This window comes from Hippopotamus amphibius, chromosome 13, assembly GCF_030028045.1.
Source record: "Hippopotamus amphibius kiboko isolate mHipAmp2 chromosome 13, mHipAmp2.hap2, whole genome shotgun sequence".
NCBI classification, from domain to species: domain Eukaryota; kingdom Metazoa; phylum Chordata; class Mammalia; order Artiodactyla; family Hippopotamidae; genus Hippopotamus; species Hippopotamus amphibius.
The window spans coordinates 38,764,185-38,786,882 of NC_080198.1; the positions used below are offsets into that span (position 1 = coordinate 38,764,185).

General features: G+C 45.1%; 2 protein-coding genes and 1 long non-coding RNA gene across 16 annotated transcripts in view; 1 reads left to right on the forward strand and 2 right to left on the reverse strand.

Annotated features, from left to right (window-relative positions):
* On the reverse strand, positions 1 to 16,587 carry ATRIP (ATR interacting protein). Of its 5 annotated transcripts, XM_057705918.1 has the most exons (14): positions 16,253 to 16,587; positions 14,264 to 14,394; positions 13,405 to 13,575; positions 11,638 to 11,756; positions 10,087 to 10,244; positions 8,698 to 8,799; positions 8,243 to 8,372; positions 7,364 to 8,053; positions 1,805 to 1,941; positions 1,553 to 1,644; positions 1,038 to 1,118; positions 569 to 821; positions 260 to 296; positions 1 to 162 (listed from the first exon to the last, which is right to left on the reverse strand). In XM_057705918.1, coding segments are annotated over exons 1-14 (2,349 nt in total). In that variant the 5' UTR covers positions 16,500 to 16,587; the 3' UTR covers positions 1 to 161. The 5 variants fall into 5 exon arrangements, with proteins under 5 accessions (XP_057561901.1, XP_057561902.1, XP_057561900.1 ...); XM_057705919.1 differs by lacking the exon at positions 260 to 296 and having other exon boundaries at positions 8,243 to 8,315; XM_057705917.1 differs by lacking the exon at positions 260 to 296 and having other exon boundaries at positions 1,553 to 1,641.
* Positions 16,171 to 22,698, forward strand: part of CCDC51 (coiled-coil domain containing 51) — a 13,909-nt gene continuing 7,381 nt past the window's right edge. For 2 of the 10 annotated variants that reach the window (XM_057705921.1, XM_057705931.1), the window contains exon 1: positions 20,294 to 21,787. Coding sequence is in view for 4 of the 10 variants with exons in the window: in XM_057705925.1 (XP_057561908.1) it covers positions 17,359 to 17,419 (61 nt within the window). In the remaining 6 variants the exon portion in view is untranslated. Of the gene's footprint in view, positions 16,205 to 16,736; positions 16,754 to 16,827; positions 17,159 to 17,256; positions 17,420 to 20,293; positions 21,893 to 22,577 lie in introns of those variants that run through there. The other 8 variants (XM_057705923.1, XM_057705933.1, XM_057705925.1 and 5 more) reach the window with 7 other exon arrangements.
* LOC130834891 (uncharacterized) lies at positions 19,141 to 21,654 on the reverse strand. Its single transcript, XR_009048793.1, has 4 exons — positions 21,552 to 21,654; positions 21,407 to 21,462; positions 21,237 to 21,324; positions 19,141 to 19,514 (listed from the first exon to the last, which is right to left on the reverse strand). It is a non-coding gene; the product is annotated as an uncharacterized LOC130834891 (long non-coding RNA).

Sequence of the window (22,698 nt, forward strand, 5' to 3'; positions counted from 1 at the left end):
TGTTCTCTGACAGCCAGTCACTGCTTTTAATCAGTGGATAAGGTAAGGAAAGTAGTGGTGCTGGTGCCACCATGTGGCTAGATGCTCCCAGGCCTCAGCCACAGTCCATCTCCGGGTCGTCCACATCGGTCTCCGCAGCACAGAGGTCATCCAGGGCTGCCTCTGAGCCAAAACAAGAGGGTTCTGTGGTAAAGGTCTGAAGGTGCTGGGACTGGGGGAGGTCCCACCTCTCCTCCCCCCTACGCCCACAGGAACTAACCAGTCCCTTCCACGCCCAGGCATTGCTCCCTCAGCTACTGCAAGCAAAGTGATACAAAGGCAATTCAGACTGGGATGTTTCTGGAAAAACCGTGGCTCTGCCAGGCTGACTCAATAGATATGAGCAAAAGGCAGGCTGATATACTGAAAGAAGAACTGGAGCGGGGAGATAAGAATGGCCCCAGTGCCGGCAAAGGCTGCGTGGATGGAGGGCTGCTGACTTAAGGCCAGGTAGTCTGACTTGCCCACAAACTTCAGGGCAAACCCCACATGTGGGCTGGGGCAGGGAGGGGCCTTCCCGCAGGCTCACCTTCACAGTCTGTCACGTCAGGAAGCCCTCGAATCAGCATGCTGACCCCTGGCATCACCTGGTCGTACTGATGCAGGACCTCCACGCAGTGCACAGTGAAGAGCTTGTCCTTTTGGGACAGACTATGCAGCAGCAGTACTGTGTCCCGCAGACACCGCACCGTCCGCTTCCGCTGGTCAGTCCTCGGGGGGGCCCCTGCCCTCCGCACTGTCAGCCACTGTCTGTGCAGCACCACCGTGAGTGCCCTGACCACCTGGGGGAGGGCACAGGCTGAGGTCAGGTCTTGTGGTCCCTGCACCCTAACAACCTGCTCAGCTGGGCAGCACCTTCCTAGCCTCCTGGGTGAGGAAGGTTCTGAATGCTGGCACCAGGGTCTAACCCTGGTGAAGGAGCATGGGATGCTTTCACAGGGCCCTGTCACCCACCAACAGCTGCCCGCTGTCAGCCCCTACCTGCCCCAGGCACTCACCTCCACGTTGCACTGGCAGGTGGAGCCAGTAACTGGGGAGGAGGGGCTCTGCACACCAAGTTTAGCCAGGAGCCACACGGCCTAGAACAAGAACAGACTGTTTCATCCATGGCCAGGCCCTGGTTACAGCGAAGACTTCCTCAGACTTCTACAAGAGCTCCAGTTGCCTCAGCAACTGCTTGTCTGCACTAATGGGATCCAAGAAGTGGTGGTGTGGCGCCTTCCCAGGAGACACTCAGGACAAACACGTGTCTCACCAATGACCCACCTGCCTCCAGGCCCACCTCCAGCCACCAGGCAACCTTACCAAGTCCCAGGGTACCCTGGGGTCCACCTGTGCTGTATCTGTGTAATATGGAGCCCCTCAAATGAGTTTACCTTGTTAGTGGCTCAAGGCGTTACCAAAATGAAGTAAAGCTCCCTTTATCCCCAGAGGAAGGAGAAAAAGTCGTTCTTAGGTGGGATGGAGTGGGGAGGGGTGGTGTGCAGCACAAAAGGGGCTCTGGTGTTTTTACCTCTTGTTCCAGCTGAAGCCACTGTGTCTCCGAGGCTGCTCTGTCAGGCCGTGATGTGATGTACATGTACAGCAGCAGGAGGAGGCAGCCTTCTGGAAAGGATGCCCCCACCTCTCACTCAGGGTCCACCTTCTTACCCAGTGCCTGAGGTACAAGCTGCAGAAGCCCTCAGGAGGCCCCTGACCTGTCCCTGTCAACCACCCTTCCCTCCAACCTGCAGTAGTCCAGACACGTGCCCCCGGCCTGCTTTACCCGAGTGGGAGCAGAGCTGAGGTGCAAGGTTCTCGTGGTCCACCAGGAGGGAGAGGAGCTCAACAGTCAGCAGCACACTAGGCAGGGGTGTCTCTGGGCGCAGGCACTGTGGCAGCACCCGGAACACGCACTGGAACCTGAAACACAGGGGCCCAGAGAGATGTGACACCTCCAACCCAATCCCATAACTCACCCTCAATTTTCACTGTAGATGACAGGAAATTGAAGAGGCCAGTAAAAAGGAGACTCGATTCAGACAGACCTGGGTTCAAATGCCAGCCTACTTGCTGATACTTGTTTCAGGTGAATGAGTGGGTACTACCCTTCAGTGTGGGTTGCTGTGGCTTAGAGATGACAGGCCCTTACCTGGCACAGTGCCACCCAGCAAATACAAGATGCCTCCCTGGACCTGGGGTGTTAGCCTCCACAATGCTCCTGCACTCCTTCCTGCCTCTGCCCCCAAATAGAGAGGCAGGTCTTGAGTGTGAGAGAAATGTCCTGTGCCCACCACCAAAGGACTGGCCAGGCTTCAGCAGTGACAGTGTGGACTTGGCTATGGTTGGATCTTATGAGACCACTTGAGCAAGGAGGGTCGAGCAAGGAAGACTTCATTTTCTCCACTTGTCAGAAAATACCAGCTCTTCTGCTGCCAAGTATGAGAAGGTACCCACTCAGGGTGTGCGTGGTGAGGGGCTTGGGCACTCTCTCCCTGGTCTCGGGGACAAAGGGATGGTCCATTCATTACCAAGGAACCAAGTCCCAAGACAAGCACTGCTTTTTGTTCAACCCACACAGCCTCGTGGGTGGGGGAAGGGGCAGTCCTATGGGTATGTCTGTCCCCGTTCATGCACACAGCGCCAAGGGTTAAGAATATTCCTTGTACACCATTAGGAAGCAAGGTCTATTTGGGGTGAGCTCATTTTAGAGCAAATCCTCTATGACAGACAAGCTGAATATTTCTAGTAACCAGGGAGTGTGGAACTTTGTGGGAAACTGGAATTTAACCTGGTTGCAACCTAATTTCATTATTAGGCTAGAAGTGGCCCCTTGAAACTAAAAAAAATCCATCTTTATAACCAGCGGTTTCCAAATTATTTCTTGATAGCATCAGAGCCTTCTTTTTAAATGAAGAAGAAATTTTTTTTTGGCAAAGACGCAAATGCACAATAAATAACAGTCATGCTGCTCTGGTTGAGTTGGGGATGGGACCTTTTTGTTCAAAAGTTCCTGCCATGCCAGTACCTGGGGAGCAACCCTGGACCTACCCCTACAACGGATGCAGTAGGAAGACAAGAGTCTGAGGGGATGATGTGCCCTCAAGCCTGGGTGGGCAATGGTGCCTTTCATAAGAGATTACAGCCTGCCTGGCTACTCGTGCTGTATTGCATACTGCTTTAGAGCCTTGGTAGTATCTGTCCCTGGCTTTTACTCCAAGTTGAAGAAGCTGTGTGATAATGGGGTTCAGCTTGCAAGCATGAAGGAATTTGAGGAGAAGCACTGCCTGGGAGATGGCATCAGACAGTGATCAAGAACAATGACTCAGGAGCCTAAATGGCTTGAAACCATCTAGCACACTCCCTCTGGGGTTCAGACAAGGGTCCCTACCTCAATATGGGGTTTATTCACTCAACAAACATTGAGTGCATACAGTGAGCCAGACTCTGTGCTGGGTGTGAAGACACAAGGCTCTGAAGATGCCATCCAAGCTAGTGAACAGAAGGCATCTGTATCTGGCCTGCAGCAAGCACCCATTAAATGGCTATTTTTTGATCTTGTTGTGGACAAGCTCAACAGGAATAGAATGATGATGTACCTACCAAGAGAACTTGTAAAAATGTGGTCCCTGGAATTCATTCATTTGAAAAATAAGAAACAGGATGCAGAGATTTTTCAATATCCACAAATCAATCAATGTGATATACCACATTAAAAAATTGAAGAATAAAAACCATATGATCATCTCAATAGATGCAGAAAAACCTTTTGATAAAGTTCAACATCCATTTATGATAAAGACTCCAAAAAGTAGGCATAGAGGGAACATACCTCAACATAATCAAGGCCATATATGAAAAACCCACAGCTAACATCATACTCATTGGTGAAAAGCTGAAAGCATGTCCTCTAAGACAAGGATGTCCACTCTCACTGATTTTATTCAACATAGTTTTGGAAGTCCTAACTGCAGCAATCAGAAGAAAAAGAAATAAAAAGGAATCCAAACTGGGAAGAAATATTGGGTGGGCCAAAAAATTCATTTGGGTTTTTCCATAAGATGTTATGAAAAAACCCAGATGAACTTTTTGGCTAACCTAATGAAAACGTCACTGTCTGCAGATGACATTATACTATACATAATCCTAAAGATGCCACCAGAAAACTACTAGAACTCACCACTGAATTCCGTAAAGTTGCAGGATACAAAATTAATGTACAGAAATCTGTTGCATTTCTATACACTAGCAATGAGCTATCAGAAAAATTAAGGAAACAAATCGCATTTACCATCACAACAAAAAGAATAAAAGACCTAAGAATAAATCTACCTAAGGAGGCAAAAGGCCTGTATTCCAAAAACCATAAGACACTGATGAAAGAAATTGAAGAAGAGCACAAGCAGATGGAAAGATATACCCTGTTCTTGGATTGGAAGAATCAATATTATCAAAATGACTATACTACCCAAGGCAATCTACAGATTCAATGCAAGTGTTATCAAATTTTCAATGGCATTTTTAATGGAACTAAAACAAAAAATATTTAAATTTATATGGAAACACAAAAGACCCCGAAATAGCCAAAATAATCTTGAAAAAGAACAGAGCTGAAGGAATCACATGCCCTGACTTCAGACTATACTACAAAGCTACAATAATCAAAACAGTATGGTACTGGTGCAAAAACAGACATATAGATCAATGGAACAGAATAGAGAGCCCAGAAATAAACCCACATACCTACATCAATTAATCTATAACAAAGTAGGCAAGACTATAAAATGGAGAGAAGACAGTCTCTTCAATAAGTGGTGCTGGAAAACTGGAACAACAACTTGTAAGAGAATGAAATTAGAACATTCTCTAACACCATATACAAAAATAAACTCAAAATGGACTAAAGACCTAAAGGGGGACTTCCCTGGTGGTGCAGTGGTTAAGAATCCACCTGCCAATGCAGGGGACATGGGTTCAAGCCCTGATCTGGGAAGATCCCACATGCTGTGGAGCAACTAAGCCCATATGCCACAATTACTGACCCTGTGCTCTAAAGCCTGTGAGCCACAATTACTGAGCCCACATGCCACAACTATTGAAGCCCATGTGCCTAGAGCCTGTGCTCTGCCACAAGAGAAGCCATCGCAATGAGAAGCCTGCACACCGCAATGAAGAGTAGCCCCCACTTGCTGCAACTAGAGAAAATCTAACACACAGCAACGAAGACCCAACACAGACAAAAAATAAAGTTCTTAAAAAAAATAAAAATAAAATAAAGGAAGACCAGATACTATCAAACTCCTAGAGGAAAACACAGGCAGAACACTCTTTGACATAAACAGCAATTTTTTTTTTTTTGGATCCATCTCCTAAAGCAAAGTAAACAAAAGCAAAAAATAAACAAATGGGACCTAATTAAATTTAAAAGCTTTTGCACAACAAAGGAAACCATCGACAAAATGAAAACACAACCTGTTGAACGGGACACAACCTGCAAATGATATGACTGATAAGGGGTTAATATCCAAGAAATATAAACAGCTCATACAACTCAACATCAAACAACCTAATCAAAAATGGGCAGAACTGAATAGACATTTTTCCAAAGAGGACATCCAGATGGCCAAGAGGCACATGAAAAGATGCTCAATATCACTCATCATCAGGAAATGCAAATCAAAACCACAATGAGATATCTCCTCACACCAGTCAGAACGGGTATCATCAAAAAGAACACAAATAACAAATGTTGGTGAGGATGTGAAAAAAAAGGAAACCCTCCTACACTGTTGGCGGGAATGTAAATTGGTGCAGCCACTGTGGGAAACATTATGGGGGTTTCTCAAAAAAAAAAAAAAACAAAAAAACAACAGAAGTATCACATGACCCAGCAATTCCACTCCTGGGTATATATCTGAAAAAAACCCCAAAACACTACTTTGAAAAGATAAACACACCCCAATGTTCATAGCAGTGTTATCTACAATTGCCAAGGTATGGAAGCAACCTAAGTGTCCATCAACAGATGAATGGATAAAGAAGATGTGACACACACACACACGCACGCACACACAATTGAATACTACTAAGCCATAAAAAAGAACAAAATTTTGCTATCTGCAGCAACATGGATGGCCTTGGAGAGCATTAAGCTAAGTGAAATAAGCCAGAAAGAAAGGCAAATACTGTATGATGTCATGCATATGTGGAATCTAAAAAATATAGCAACCTAGTGACTAAAAAAAGAAACAGACTCACAGATATAGAGAACAAACTAGTGGTTACCAGTGGGGAGAGGGAAAGGAGTAGGGGATTAAATATAGGTGTAGGGGATTAAAAAAAAAGCATTGTTATGGGATATATGAAATCATGTGTGTGAAACTTTTGAAAACTGTACAGCACTATGGAATTTTTTAAGAAATAAAAGGAAAGACTCAAAAAAAAAAAAAAATAGAATAATAATAATAAAAAACAAGCAACCAGCCACTATGAGCTGGGTCCCTGCCAGGCACCTGGGTGATGGCAGTGTGCCTACCTTGCTGCTCACACTGTGCCTAGCTCTGAGCAGCACCTTTAGGATGCACCACACAAGCCGGAATATATTCATATGGACACCAGGATCCAGAAGTGTTTTTAGCAAACAGGTATTCTGAGCTCAGAGACGAAAAGATTTAAGACACATGCAACCAGTGGAGTCATTCCAATCTAGGAATTGTCCTCTTGGTGTAATGCCAAGGGGAAGATGGGATTATGGGATGAGGGGATTGGCTGGGTGGTGTTTACCTTCCCAGTGTTGAGGGTCTGGAATCCCAAGCTAGGAATTTATGACAACAGTGTTCCAAAACAAATGTTAAGAGGAGCAAGTAACCTGTGGCTCATGCCAGTGGTGGGCACCATGATGATGGACAGACTCCCAGCAAGGTCAGCTTGTAGCTGCAGACCCTCACACCCTCTGCTTCCTCAGGGAACCCCACCAAACTCAACTTCAATGTGGCTGTGATATGTGGTCTCCACCTGCTCCTGTCCTGGGTTCAAAGGCCTCTTGATTCAGTCTTTGTCTGTCTTGGGGGCAGGACACTCTTCCATAGTGACTAGCAGCCTTTTATCACATGTGTCTTTTGCTTACCTACTGTTCAGAGGCAGAATAAAGCACTTCCCTGGTTCTTCTATCTCCTGGCCCCACTTTCCATCACTACAGAACTCCCTGAGCTATGAACCTAAACCAAGGCTCAGAGCTGAGCAGTATGGACGAGTCAAGATGGGAACAAGTACAGGGGCCACAGGACAGACCTCAAGAGGTCAGGTAAGACCCACAAGGAATCATGACTCCCATGCTGTGTTATACCTGGGCAGGAAATCAAAGGAAGCATTTTCAGCTAATTTCACCAAAACCTTAAGGCACTGGCTGAGGACACTGGCTTGAAGGTGACATGTTGCTGCAGAAGAAAAAGACAAAAGTTGAAGAAGCATCTTCAGTAGTGGATGCTGGCCTTGGTCATCGGCAAGCCCTGCTGGGGCTGAGGTCACATCCATACGACCATGTCCGTGAACCAGGCGCTGATCTCCTTCTCTAGCAGCAGAATCTGTGCCGGCTCCTGAGAGTAACAGGCAGACGACTGCGCCACTGTGGCATACCAGGTGCTGAAGAATGCTAAGTGAAGCCACAGAGAAGCCTTCCAGGTTGCAAAGTGAGTCCTCAGGGCTGGCCTCTACCCCAGAGCTCACGCGGGAGGGATGCGTCGGTGAGTCTGTAGGAGCTCCACTTCTCTTGGCTGCTGCCAAATCCTGCAGAGCCTGGCAGTGTAAGCTGATAAAGAACTGTACCAGGGGGAGGAGATGCACAGCCCCAGGAAGCTGGCAGAGCGGGAAGGCCCTTCTGCCTCCCTCTGCTGGGTCTCTGTCACAGGAGTCTTCATTCCTGGCCACCAGATTCAGTCCAGTAAGTGCCAGGTTTTGTGCTTCTTTCAGGGCCATGAGGGGAAATGACCCATCACAAGAACCTGTGGTCCTCAGGCTTGAAATCCCAGTCAAGGTACTAGCAATAGACAAAGAAGAAAACACACAAGTGTGAGAGGGAGATAAGGTCAAGGGACCCCAACAACCTGCCTGCTAAATTCTCTAGTTTTCCTGCCCAGAGCAGACCTCCTAGGCTGGTCAGGACCAGATAGGGAATTGCTTCCTGGAAACTCCCTCCAAACAAGCTTTTTAGGAGTCTTATGCTTACCTGCCAAGCCCAGGTAGCTGGGACAGGGTGCTGGTAGGAGCCTCAGAACAACTGCTCAGGAGGTGGCACAGACCTAGGGAAGACCCTGGGATCAAAGGCTGCTTCAGGAGAAGGTTTATCAAAATGGAGCCTGCAGAAGACAAGGTGACTGTAAAAGGTTCTGACATGAGAGTGCTTTTCTATGATGCCAACTATCCTCTCAACTGCCACTAAGGTCCCTTGAGATGCCAGTGTGTGCTGAAGGCTCTCAGGCATACACGCTTGCTCTTGGCCCCTTCCATTTTATATTCTTCTGCTTAAGTCACAGACTACTACTCCCATGGATCCTTTAAAGCACTGCCTAGGGTGCTGATTCTCAGAGCCCAGGACAGTTCCCTAGGCAATTCCACTGCAGCATTACAGAGGGTAATCGGACCCAGGCAGGCCTCCTGTGGAAGGAGCAGACATTCTGGTACCTTGAGTGTTTGATCTCTGCATCCAGCTGTCAACAAGACTTTTCTGGGGCTGTTCTTGCTTTATGGGGTCACCTCCCAGACTGTGGGTCGTATTCTCTGAAACTAGATAAAATGTTAATCAGAACTTGAACACAAAAACACAAGTGTGTCAGAAACTCTTAAATGTAATGAGTTTAAAACATACATTGTTCTACTTCTTCAACTTTGGATCAAAACAAGAGTCAAAGCAACTCAAGAACCTTCACATCTTTGCCTTCCTCATATAAAACAGGAACTTGCATAAGGAAAGGAAAGGAAAAGAAAATTAAATTGTTTGCCCCACTTCAAAATCAGGCAATAAGATAAAAGCAATAGCCCTAATAGAAGCAATAACCCTAACATTTATATGATTCTTATCATGTGCCAGACACTGTTCTAAGAGATTTACACATGCTAGCTCTCTTGCTCCGCACAGCAACCCAATCAGGAGGTGTTATCATTGGCTCTATTTTACATATGGGAAAACTGAGGCACAGAGGTTAAGGGACTTGCCCAAATCATACAAGCCAGTGGTGTGACTGGGACTGGCCAGACTGGTGAGCTCCATTACTCATAACACTGCTCATACACTACCCTATAACCGCTCCTACAGTTGCTGGACGTCAAAATGTGAGTAGCTATAGTTCTCAGGGGTGGCGTGATGCTAATAATTTGAAAGGGTTGATGGTGGTAGGACAGAGGCAATGCATCTGAATTGCAAGATAAGCTGGCATAGCACAGGCTCAGAGTGAAAACCTACTAATGCTAGATTGTATCTCTAGAAAGCAGTAGCACTGCCTCAGTCTGGACTGAGCTGGGCTGTGAAAGGAGCACATGTTTCTGCATACTAGCTGTGTTTCTGGCATGGCAATGGATGCTGACTGTGGAGGTTTTAAAATATGCCTGGAAATCCTTTGACACACTTCCATTCAAAGGATGCAGCCTAGTTTCCTTCCCCTTGAACATGGCCCACACTCAGTGACTCACTTCTAACAAACAGATGTGGCAGAAGTGATGCTATGTGACTTTTGAGGCTAGGCCATAAAAAGGATAGCTTCTACCTAGTTCTCCGGGTTTGCTAGCTCTAGGGGAAGCCACCTACCAGGTTATAAGGTCAGCCAAGTAGCCCTGTGGAAAGGCCCACATGTGGAAAGGAATTCTACTGCCAGACATGTGAGTGAGCCACTTTGAAATAGATCCTCCAGCCCCTGACAAGCCTTCACTGATTCCAGTGCCGGTGGAGACAAAGCATCCCCACTGTGCTGTTAGGACTGCTGACTCACAGAAATGAGGAGAAAATACTCAACTGTTTCAAGGCTCAAGTTTGAGTAGTCTGATACAGAGCAATAGATGATGGATAAACTGACTTACCCTCTTTGCCCATCAGGGACTTGTATCCTGGCTCAGTCTGGCAGGGGTGGGGAAGGGATGTGTTAGCACTAAAAGACTCCTTTGTAGGGAAAGATGGTTTTCCAAATAGTGGAGAACATGCTTCTGGCTTTATAACAACAGAAGGGCTTTTCCTAGGACTGGAAAAAGTTAACTATGAAAGCAAAGTAATGATTCTTCTAACACCATGTAAAATACCTGATTACAAAACTTCTAGCAAGCTTTAAACTTTTCGTGTCTAGGTGATTTGACCAAAAGTTTTATCTATTACACATTTGTTATTCTTTGTTAGGACAGCAATGCAAAATTCAAGGCATTTTGATCCAAATTGTTGAAAAAAAGTCTTTCCTTTGTTTGCACCTTCTAGTCACCCAAAAGTATTGGCCATAATTCCATTACTACTTCCAATTCCACCAAAACATCTTTTCAATTTCAACAAGCTTTATTTTTTTAATTGAAATATAGTTGCTATACAATATTATACAATATTATATGTTATAAGTATATGACATAGTGATTCATAATTTTTAAAGGTTATACTCCAGTTATAGTTATTATAAAATATTGGCTATATTCCCTCTGTTGTACAATATATCCTTGTAGCTTATTTTATACCTAATAGTTCATACCTCTTATTCCTCTCTCCCTCTATATTGCCTCTCTCTCCTTTCCTCTCCCCACTGGTAACCACTAGTTTATAATAACCTCTTTTGTAATAGGCAGGGACTGAATTAAAAGATTTTCAGTAGAAAGAGGGTCTAGTAAAAGGTGTATTGTGTCTTGCAACTTGGAAACTGAGCCAGTTCCTTGGTGCCAGGGTGTTTATGCTAGAGAAGCAGTCTTAACCCTTTGATTGGATCAGACAATGCTGAGGCCCTCCTATTAGTGGTGTTTGAAGAGGTGAGGATGGACTCCCTCTGCTCTCCTGTCATACCTGGACTACGCAAGGCAAGAAGAGTTCAATTTCACACCCTGCCCATTATAAGCAAAGGCAGTAGAATGTTGAATACCAGAAAAAGATGACCTGACCCACACTGTTCAATTTTCAAGGCTGATACTGACAGTGTGCCAGACTTCTCTGGCAGGCAGGGGACAGGACAGACCATTAGCAAGCTGATCATATCTGCAGCAAAGGTGGGCGCTGTAGGACAGCAAATGAGAAAAAACATTCCAAGCAGTTGGGACCGAAATACAGTTGGGGCAAAATCATTTATTTGAAACAAGTTACATAAAAATGAAGACTGGTCCCCTCCAAAAGTTTGGAGATCATCTTTCTAGCCTCTTCTCACCGTGAGGAGTTGTATTTTTTAAGTCCTACAGGGAGCAAGAACTTCTAGAGTACGGGGCCTTTATGCTATGATGCCCCAAACTATTCCAACCTCATCCAAGCCATCTTTGAGGCCTTCAGGAAAGAGGATCTATGCCCCAGTGGCAGAGTCTAAATGACCTTTGTTCAGGACTAGCCTGACACTGTTATTCAGACTTTTAACTAAATGATACAAAACTGTATTCTCCCTCTAGCACCAATATTACCTGACATGGGAAATGGAGGGAGCAGCTAGTTTATTAGTTCGTTCACTGCTTTGAAATTTTGTCCTTAATTCATTCATCTCTGCATCTTTAAACTGGAGTTCAGACTGCAACGACTGGAGCTGGAAGGCAAAAGAAGCATACTTATAGAGGCCTCATCACATGTACAGAAATAGCTCTGGGCTTCACAATCTCAAGCTAGTAAAGGAAAAACAAACAATGAGAAATAGTATAAAAGTCTGCTGTGACATAAATGTCCTCAAATATCAAGCTTTAGCCTTCTTCCTGAAAGATGGCATGGTATTCGAGAAAGATATTTTGACCTGAACTATTGCTAGGTAGTTTGTGAGGGTTCAAATTATTGCTAGGTAGTTTACTTGGCCTCTCTGAACTTCAGCTCATCTGTAACATAAATACTTGTCTTCACAGTTGGCAGGATTAAGTAAGAATGGTGAATGTAAAATGCCCAGCACAGAGCTTGACAAGACACCATGTCTCACGGTAACATGAAAACCTTTCAGTGAACATAGTGGTGCACAATCCAAATCTTCCTGAAAGTCTGGGCTGAGTATTTGGAAGAGTTTTACCAAAACCTTGTTCAGTGTGGGGAGACCTGCTGCTCTGGGTCAATGATAACTGCTGCCATTCCCCGAGCACACTCCGTGCCAGGCATAGCACCAGACACAAGTGCAGGACCATTTAAGTCTCACAACAACCCTTTTGGTTATTTTCTGGAACAGATAAGGGAAATGAGTCATAGAACATAAGTCATCACCCTGAGGTCACCGCTTGAATGTGATAAAGCCTGGATTCAAACTCTGGTTTGTCTGACTGCAAATCCCTTGCTCTTCATCATGTATATGGAAAGGCAACTACTGCTCTTAGTGTTGGGCATGGGTCAGTGCATCTTTAAAGATTGCCAAGCTTGTTGAAATGAAGTAATGGCAGAATAAGACCCATGTCCTTGAGTTTGAAGTGAAGGAGAGTTGTATATACTGGACACCTGGTGTTTTTCTCCCCAGAACAGTATCTCCCTCCCCTAGGAAACATCATTTTCCTACCTTTGAATATGTGATTTTAATGGGAGCTATTATCTTTTTGGTTACAGTGACTAGTTCAGGGGCAGGACCTGACTCAGGTTAGACCAATTAGAGCCTTCCTCAGAATTTTCTTTTATTTTATTTATTCTTTATTTTTTCTGAGCATATGTCAAAGATTTATTCCCCAGAATTTTAAAACTTGAGATGAGGAACCCTAGGTCTTCAGTCTGCTCTGGAGCTATGAAATATGAGCCCAGGAGCTCCTAGAGAACACATCCTCTACTGTAAGGATGGAGCCTATCAATAGTACTGAGAATAAAGGTGAGTCCTGGCAAATCTTGTGTCATTTGAGGCCCCATCAAACCTGTTTTCCCAGACTTAGTTATGGAAGCCAATACATGTTCTTCTGGCCTAAGGTAGGTCAACTGAGTTTCTGATCTGCCAAAAAACAAACAAACAAACAAACACTAATTTAAGCCTGTTTCTGCAAAGTGTAAGTTAGTAACTTAGACTACCACAGCAAAGCAGAGTTTCATCTAAGTCCTTTTCCAAACCACAGAACCTGGAAGAAAAATACATGCAATTAGTTGGTAGTGAAAGTATTTAAGACAAATGACTGTTGAAATCTTCCTGGAGGATTTATAAGCAATTTTAGTCATTGCTTCTTAAAGGAACTCAGTGAGCGGGCAAAGCTGATGTCCATACAAGCAAAACAAATGCTCTGGGTCACCTTTTTGGAGAATTCCTTTTCTTTGTCGCTGAGTGCCTGGGTTTTCTCTTGCTCAAGAAGGAAATGTGATCTTCTCTGCTCCTCTAGAATGGATTCTGTCTGATGCAGTGAGTCCCGCAAAATTTTAATTTCTCCATTTTTAATGAGCACTTCTTCTTCCATTGCCTTCATCTGTAAATCCCAAATTGATGTTGTGAAAATTTTGTAAGGGAAAATTATATATGTACTTGTTTCAACATGTAGCTGGGGAGATGAAGAAACACATTTAAAACATGTCCAACATACCAATGAGTGCTCAAAATATATCTGTACCAACCAAACATCACCATGATCTGCTAGGTCCATTCTTGGGACAGCAGATATTCAGCAAGATAGCTTAGGGACACACTTGTCACTTCTGCATGCTGATTCTGTAGGCTCTAGCAGGTATTAAACAATCCGGGTCACACACTTCACAGAACTAAAATTGTACATTATGTTCTTGGTTTTTCTAGAAACCTATAGTCATATGAAGGATGTCTGGTTTTTTGCAAAACTGCTAATGCAAATAGCCACCATTATGATGTTGTGTTTCTTATATAAGACATGCTATAAATTTATCTCAGTCCTATAATAGAAAGTTTGTATCTCTTCTTGTATATGGTTTACAGTGTTTCCTTTCTTGCCTTGGCTGTTAGGAATCTCAGGATTTAGCTTCAAACAAAAATTTCTGGCTTTCTTTCCCTAGTTTTCTCCCAATTCATGAGGATGAATCTGGACTCTCCTTTTAAGACTTTTATATATTTTTATTGTATAATGCTTTATAACACATGCATAAGTGAATGAATTAACTGCAAAAATCACAAGTTAAATCACTTACCTTTTCTTTAAGTTCTTTGTATTGGGTCTGAAGTACCTCTAATTCAAAATTATCTTTAACTGGAACACTTTCTCTGTTTTTCCCTGCAGGATATTTTGACATCCCATCTAATCTGGGGACCTTATGAACATCTGTAAAAAACAGTTCCCATATACTTTTCAGGACCCAACACTTTCCCACTTTCACCAGACAATGCTGAAAACAATCACTTTTGAAAGGAAATTAGAGAAAGATCTAATAAGCAATATAGGTATTTTCCAACATAAGAACATGATTCAGTCCTTATGAAATAACAGATCCTGCCACCCTCTCCCCATTCTGCACCCAGTTTTAGGAGTCTCATCTAAAGGCTGAAAGCTGCTTTGGGAATCTCACCGGTCAGAACTCACTGATCTATTATCCAACAATACTTACTGAGCACCTACAATATGCCAGGCACAATTTAGTCTCTAAAGAAAGGTACAATGGTGAGCAAAATGGATACAGTCCTTACACTCATGGAGCTTACACAACACTCAAAAACACAAAAATAAATGTAAAATTACAACTGTTATAAGAGCAGCAGAGAAGAACAAATATAGGAAAGCCTGTACTAGGGGATTTGATCCAGCTGGATGAATGGAAGGCATCCCCAGGTAAGTGATGACTGAATGGAGAGCTGAAGAACAAGCAGAAGCTAACCAGATGAGTGGCGATGGGGAATGGATGGAAAAAACACTCAGTGTGTAAGAAACAGCAATGTGCAGTTTCTGTATTGTAAGGAAGCAGGGAGAATTCAAGCAATGAAGGAAGGTAGAACCCATAGAAGGAGAGGGAAAGGGACAAGCTACGCTGGGCCTTGCAGGCCATGCTAAGGATTTTGATCTTTACACTAGAAGCAGTGTGAAGTCATTTAAGGCTTTCAGTAGGTATGTTTATGTGTATCTGTGTGTGACACAGAGATTTTAGTTTTGAAAAGATCACTCTGGCTATGGTGTAAAGTCTGCCTTGTAGGAGTCATAACTGGAAATGTGGAGACAATTTAACAGACTATTGTTCAGGGGAGGGGTGATGTTAACACAGATCAGGGAGATGGCAGAGATGATGCAGAGAGGATGGATTCTAGAGATGGATGAAAAAGGTAAAGTTACAGGATTTGGAAAGGAATTAGGTGCATGGTCAAGGCAAGAGAGCTGTTGCCTGCCTTGTGCTACATGATAGAGAGTGGTGCTAGTCATTGCCATGCAGAATATTTGGTCATCAAATGTTCTGAGTGTTTTCTGAATGTCTGCTTTGCCAGGCACCATGCTGGAGATGCTGCAGGATGACTGAGTTTCCAGGAAATGATCGTGTGGAATATAAGATGCACGTAAGAGATCCAAGTAGAGATTCAAGGTACCCTTAAAACCTTTCTCTTCCGGGGAGCCCTACAAGACTTCACTAGAATGAGTGTAAACTCCATGAAGGAGGGGGTGTTGGTCTTTGTTCACTGCCAAGTGTCTGCAGCTCCTAAAGTTTGGGCACCTAGTACAATTTATTGGTTGTATAAAAGAATCTCTTGCTTCTGCCAGGCGCCTCTTATGCTCATGTGGCCCAAAGGAAAAGGTGGTCTTCATTAGATCTGAAGCCCCCCAAACCTGTCATAAGAATGGGTCCCCATGTGTAGGTAGTGATGGTTCTGATGGCAGTGGTAGTCCTGTTGCAAGGATCTCTGCTAAGAACTAAGAACCTAGCGGTCCAAAATATAGAAACTAAAGTAAAATGTTAACCTAACTTTCTATATTCCAAATCGGCTGTTTGACACTCCTGATATATCTCTCCCTCAAATCAAAGGATCTTGTAGGACACAACCGCTGCTTAAATCAAGCTGTTCCTGTATTTTTAAAAAGTGAAGGGGAAGTATGTGTGCAAGACACCGGAACAGAGATCGCCGTGGGGTTCCGAAGCCACTGCCATCTAAGGGTAGGTCTAGCGAAGTCTGCACCACCCTCAGGGAACAGGCGCACTCACTGGACACGTCTCGAGCCGCGGTCGGGCACTGGCTCAGGGCCTGTGACGCGAGGGTGTCGAGCTCCTCCAGGTCGTCGGCTGTGAAATCCCCGTGCGCGCCGAAGGGGTCTTCGGGGTCCGGGGCGGCGGCCGCGGGAAAGCCCCGGGCCCGCTTGCTCGGAGGGTGCCCGGTGCCAGGCGGCGGGCCAGGGCTGGGTGCCGGGGGCCCGCTCCGCCTCCTGTTGCCTGGCGGGGGGATTCTAGCCATGCCTGCCGCCGGCCGGTCTCCAAAGGCACCGAGTCCAGCCTGTAGCCGCCAAGCCGGAGGGGTGGACCAACCGCCCGCGCGCCGCAGGTCTCCTCAGCCGCTGGGGTCACGCCCCCGAGCCAACGGGCCAATCACCTGCCAGTCGGTGGGCACGGAGGAATGACGTAATCAGAGCGCGCCGCGGTGCTCTACTGAGTGCCTCCCTAGCTCGGTCGCTCCCCGCCCCTCTGAGCTCCACCCCGCCGGGCGCTCTGGTACCGACGGCCGGGAGGTGGTCCGGCGGGTGGTCTATGCGGAGCAAACCGAGTTATCTGGGCTAATTCACCAACAGGTGGCCCTGCGCCCGCTCTCTGGCATCTCGTAGGGTACACAGCTGCGCTTGGAGAAGTTCGCCCTGATATTCACACGTGCACATGTGAATCGAGGCAGGGAGCATTCAGGGGTTTGGTCTTTGTGACCTCGTTGTTCTCCAGTCAGACCCTCTTCTCAAAAACCCCAAGGCTCTCTTGGGTAGGAGTCTGGGAAAGTGGGGTTGGACGAGTAGTTACGAATAGAGCTGTTGTGAGCACACACATTTGAGAACAGTAAATGTTTTGAATGTGTACATTTGAGTTAGGTCTTGGGAAAGAAAGGTCTGATAAGAAGTGATCCTGAGAAGGGTATGCCTGTGTTGGAGGGGGTGGGAACTAACTACTCAGGCTGTTAATATTCATTCATTCATTTCTCTGATAACTCTTTTGAGTGTTTTTGTTCCAAGCGCTGATCATATATTAGAAATGAATGAAACTCAGGAAGTCAAGGAAGGCCCCCTAGGCTGTCCTACCGGTTGAGTGGGAGTTATCAAGAGTTACCAAGGAGGATGGCACCAAGACTACTCAGACAAGAATACAACACTGAAATGGATGCCACACAAGTGCCAGGTAGGAATTATCGATGGCAGAGAGAGAAGGTAAGGACTTAGAGAGGAGCAGGGATTCAAGCTGGGCTTGACTGGCTGATAGGATTTTACCAGGCAGGAGTGAAGTGCAGAACAGTTAGCAGCAACAGGGTATTGGAGAGTAACTGGGTCAAGACTTTTCATCCTTGCACACTCAGTGCCAAACTTAGCCTGTGACTTCCTATGAATGTTTGTGAAGGCAGTAAATGAAAAGGAGATGGTTGTCAGGGCCTAGAGGGTCTTGAATACCTGGTTTTAGTTTTATGAGGTAACTGGAAGTTTCCCTCAGCCACCCAAATGTTGAATGTTTGTCTTACTTTACTGCTCCTGGTCTTTGGTCCTGTAAAGAGACAGTATTGTACTTCTATATGTCAGTGCTGATTAGGTTCCACCAAATAAAAGAGCAGTAGCTTAACCTCAGGGGCAGTGTGCTGGCACTGGTTCTCTGAAGGATTATCCTCAGCAGCACAGGAATGGGTGCCAGCTCGCAAGGCCCCACAGGGAATCCCTGAAGTCCAAAGATGTTGCTGGCTGTGCAACTTTCCGTGAGAGGAGCAAAGTGGGCTGTTTTTTCTACTAATATCAGGTACATTAGAGTGGTAATACAGGTTTCAATCTATCAAAACCTTGACTCAGCAAAATCTCAGACTAGTTCTAGAGCCCTTTTCGAAAACACATTCTCAGAGAAAGCTTAGTATTATTAGCATTATTCCCATAGTTGTATCAAGGGCCTAGAGAGGAAATCTAGACTTGTGCCTCTAAATTGTTTCATTACATATACACTTAGCACACATTATGGTCTCTGTTCTCCAGGAATTTACTCTTCCTGGAGTCAAAAGTGGTAGATAATAAATGTCAGGAGAAAAAAAGTAAACAGGGTTAAGAGACACTGGGACTGCCACTATGGTCACTACTGTGACATTTCCATACTCTAAAGGGGTTTCCAGTTGGTGAAAACAGTGAGACAGGAGCTTGCTTGGAATGTAGGCCACTGTGGCTCAAGATTGATCAGGGGGATGAATGGTAGATAACAGAGGGTAGGGAGTAGCATCCAGACCCCTTAGTGCCTCACTGGTCACTTCAGGGACTCTTTTTTTTTTGCTTTAAGAAGCCAGTGAAGAATTCTCAGCCAAGCAGAGACAGAGCATAACTGTATGGTTTAGAGATCGCTCTGGGTCCTGAGTAAGGATTGTAGGGAAGCAAGGTAGGGGCAGAAAGACAAATTTGGACGTGACTACAAAAATTTAGGTGATGGATTTTAGGGTTAGAATGAAGGCCTGGTGGCATTAGAGTAAATATGAAGTGTCCAGATTTAATTTTGCTGATGGGTTGAATGTGGAGTATAAGAGATGGGAACCTAGCAAGGATCTTCCTGAAGCCCTAGTGGAAATGCAGACCAGGGGGCTTCAGAGTATGCTTAGTTCTTACAGACTTTCAAGAACCTCTCCTTTCTCCAGTCTTTTTCCCCTTCATCACACGTATCATATATATTTGTCCTGCTCCCCTCCAACAAGACAAGATAAACTGTTCAGTGGTACATGCCTGGCTTGCACACAGCAGATTCCTTACATGAACAGATAAACAACCCCATTAAAACAAATAGCAATGTGGATGTCAGGATAGATTTTCTTCCCAAAGTACAAATTCTGTCACTAATCTCATGTAATATATTCTATTGGGTATACAGCCACACAAAAAACAACAGCCATTTCAAAGGAGTTGGTTTAATTCCAGGTGGTACAGAATTCAGGATAGAACAAAGACATAAGAAGACATTTTGGCAGGATTCTGGGCTGGTTTTATGTGGATCTCATAGCTAAGGTAGAAATAGCTGAGAAGAACTAAAGACAAGATGAGCCACTGTATGATTTTTTTTGGTTTTTTTTTTTTTTTTTTACAAAAGTTTATTCTTAAATGTACAATAGGTTTCAACACAACACTTCATTCTAGCTATAGGTGGCAACAGATGTTATGGCAGGGAATCCAGATGTTTAAACAGGAATGGAGTTAAGGATCATCATTGCCTCAGGCATAGGGAACAGCTTACTTTTTGCCAGATTTCTTAATTCCACCTGTGGCTGCAAAAGGAAAAAAAAAAAGTCTCATCCAGGGAAAAATACAGCTCGATGGTTGTAGCCCCAAGGGCCTGATACAGATCCTAATAAGGCCCAGCTCTTGTACTGGGTATTTTTTTTTTTTTTTTTGACACAAGCAAGCACAGAGCCTCACCAGTATTATCTATTCTGGGCAAAAGGAGAATGAGAATAAGGCAGGGCACAAGTAATGGCTGTGCACTGGTCTGGATCTCAACTATGTTTTGTATTTCAGATTGGTTCAACTATCAACCTATTTTACAGATAACAAAGTCTCAGTGTTAGGTGTTGTTCGAACTTATAAAATGGTATGCGACAAAGCCAGGATTCCAACCGGGGTAGCCTGACTTCCAAGTCCATATTCTTAAGTGTCACATGACACCACACTACAGTCTATGTTATGATTTATTCTATACCTTTATTTTACCCAATTTACAAATGGCTATATTTGGCACACAGTAGGTAATTTAACAAATAGTTAAAGAATTAAGTATGCTTAACATAGGATGAAAGTCCTAAAGAGCTGTGACAAAATAGACCTTAAAAAAAAAGTAGATGCTGCTCAATAAGAAACAAGTAGTAGCGAGAGAGTAGCACAGACATATATATACTACCAACTGTAAAATAGTCAGTGGGAAGTTGTTGTATAACAAAGGGAGTCCAACTCGATGATGGAAGATGCCTTAGAGGACTGGGGCAGGGAGGGTGGGGGGGACTCGAGGGGGGGGCGTCAAGGAAGGGAGGGAATACGGGGATATGTGTATAAAAACAGTTGATTGAACCTGGTGTACCCCCCAAAAAATAAAAAAATAAAATAAAAAAAAAAAAAGAAACAAGTAGTATAGGATTTCACTAAGGGTTGGCTTTCTCCCCATACATAATCACAGATTAAGAGAAGGCGCAAGATACCTCACATCATTTCAAAAAGGAATCTCAATATCTAGAATCTAAGTGCTGTGTGGGTAAACAAAAATGACTCAAACCCACTAGAACAGAGTTCTTGGGAAACCCCGAATGACACTCCCACTATCCTAGCCCTCATTGTCCCCAGGTGGCTCAGTGATCCAACAGGGTATAGATTAACTGTTAAGAAAATAATCACTATTTTGATAAATGTAAACAGAATTTAAGAAGCACAAAGTACAATGACTGATGGGTTTTAAAAAAGTCTTTTGATATGTAATCAATTCCTCTTATACAAAGGCAATAAAGAGGCAGAATGGTAGAGAATTAAGTTAAAAAACATATAGCAAAATAGCATGCCAACAAGCCTGAACTTTATTCATTAGCCTAGGCGCATCCAGCACTGAAAAGACTCAGGATGCAAAAGGATTTGCTAGAGTTTTAACAATATGAGTAGTAAGTCAAGAAATGTTATAAGCAATAAAGAAGCAATGAAATACGAATCTGGAGCAAGAAACTGTAAAGGATATCTAAAAACTCAATTGTACGAACTTGTGTCAGATATATAAATTTCTCTATTTCCACTTCTGCCACTTCCCTAAGCAAGAGAATCCCGTACTGGGTCTGGCTCCCGCCCCCTCCCGCTGCTGCGAATCCAAGCCTGGCTAGGGCAGTCTACCGCAGCGGACACCGCAAGACATCTCGCAACTCACCAACCAGGCAGGACAAGGACCTGCTCGGGCCCGTATCCAGACTGATGCTCAGGCGTTTGTCCGGCTTGAGCTCTACCCCGCCCTCACTTACCCAGGGGGCCTTTCCCCGCGGCCTTCGCTTTTAGCTCCTCGAGTTTTTTTTGCTCCTCCTTCTGTTTCTGCTTGAATGCCTTATCTTCCTAGGGAGAGGGAGAGAGGATTCACTCCCGGGGAATTTCCCAGTCCCTCTGCGCCCGCCCACGCCTCTGCGCCCGCCCTCACCTCATCCATCTCCTTGGCTTGCTTCTTGGGCTGCTTCAGGGGCTTCTTCTTGCCACCTGCGTGCGACATAAGCACGCTCAGCCTGGCCCCCGCCAAGTCCCGTCCCTCTCCGCCCCGCCCTACCCCGTCGTCCCTGCACACCTACCTTCGCGGCCCGACATGGCGACTGCCGCCCCTTCCCCAAACCCGGCCACCGGAAGCGGAGCTCCCCGTCCCACCCCCGCCTATACCTCCGCGCGGGCCCGCTGATTGGCTCCTGGTTCGGAAGTTTTGCTCCCGTTGCCGGAAGCGGTCCTCCGGAGGCGGGCACTAAAGGGTCAGAGATCAACTGAGTGACAGGCTTTCCCTTGGGGTTGCGGCTTCAGCTCAAGAGTACACCAGGTACTGGGGTGGCGGGGTGTCCTCCCCGGAGAGGGTTCGGAAGCCGCGAGCAGTGCTTAACTGCAATCGCTAAGCCTGGGACCGTGCATGGAGAAAGCACTACAGGTAGAGGGAAGGGCTTGTGCAAAGGCCTTGAAGCTCGGCGTATTCCTGCAACAGAGGAAAGCACAGTGTGGCTGGAGGGAGATGGGAGGGAGGCAGCAGAAGTCGGCGGGGCTAGATCATCTGGTTCTAGAGCTTTGGAGACCACCGGAAGGAGCTGCGGTTTTAAAATATAGCCTGGGGTGTGACATTTTGCAAATTCTGTTTATTCATCCAGTACATTTTTATTGAGTGTGTAGTATGTTCAGGTAGCACTTTAGGCACTGAGGGTGCAGCAGTGAACAAAACAGTGCCTGCCCTGGCAGAGCTACCGTTCTGGTGGGTGAGACAGACTATAAGTAATTAAGTGAAATGCATACCACGGGTCATGTGATATGTGTCTGGGGTAAAATAAAGCAGAGAAAGTGGGTAAGGCGTCCTGGGGTGGGAGTGGAGGGCTATGACATTTGAGAAAGACTTGAAAAAGAGAAAGGAGCAAGCAGTACAGATAGCAAACAGGTGGTGTGAAGTCCCTGAGGTGGGAGTAACCTACTGTGTTCTAGCAACATCAAGAAGCTGGGAATTATATGGGAATTATGTGAAGTGAAAGATGTGTTATCTAACCTTATTGGGGTAAACATTTAGCAGTATATACATTTGTCAAATCATCACATTGTACACCTTAAACTTATACAATTTTGTGTGTCAGTTTTATCTCAGAAAAAACTGGGGGCAAAAGGTCCATGTTACTGGAGCAGAGTGAGGAAAGGGACACTGGTGGGAGATGAGGTGAGAGGAAAGAAGAATGAAAGCCAGGAGAGTGATGCCCG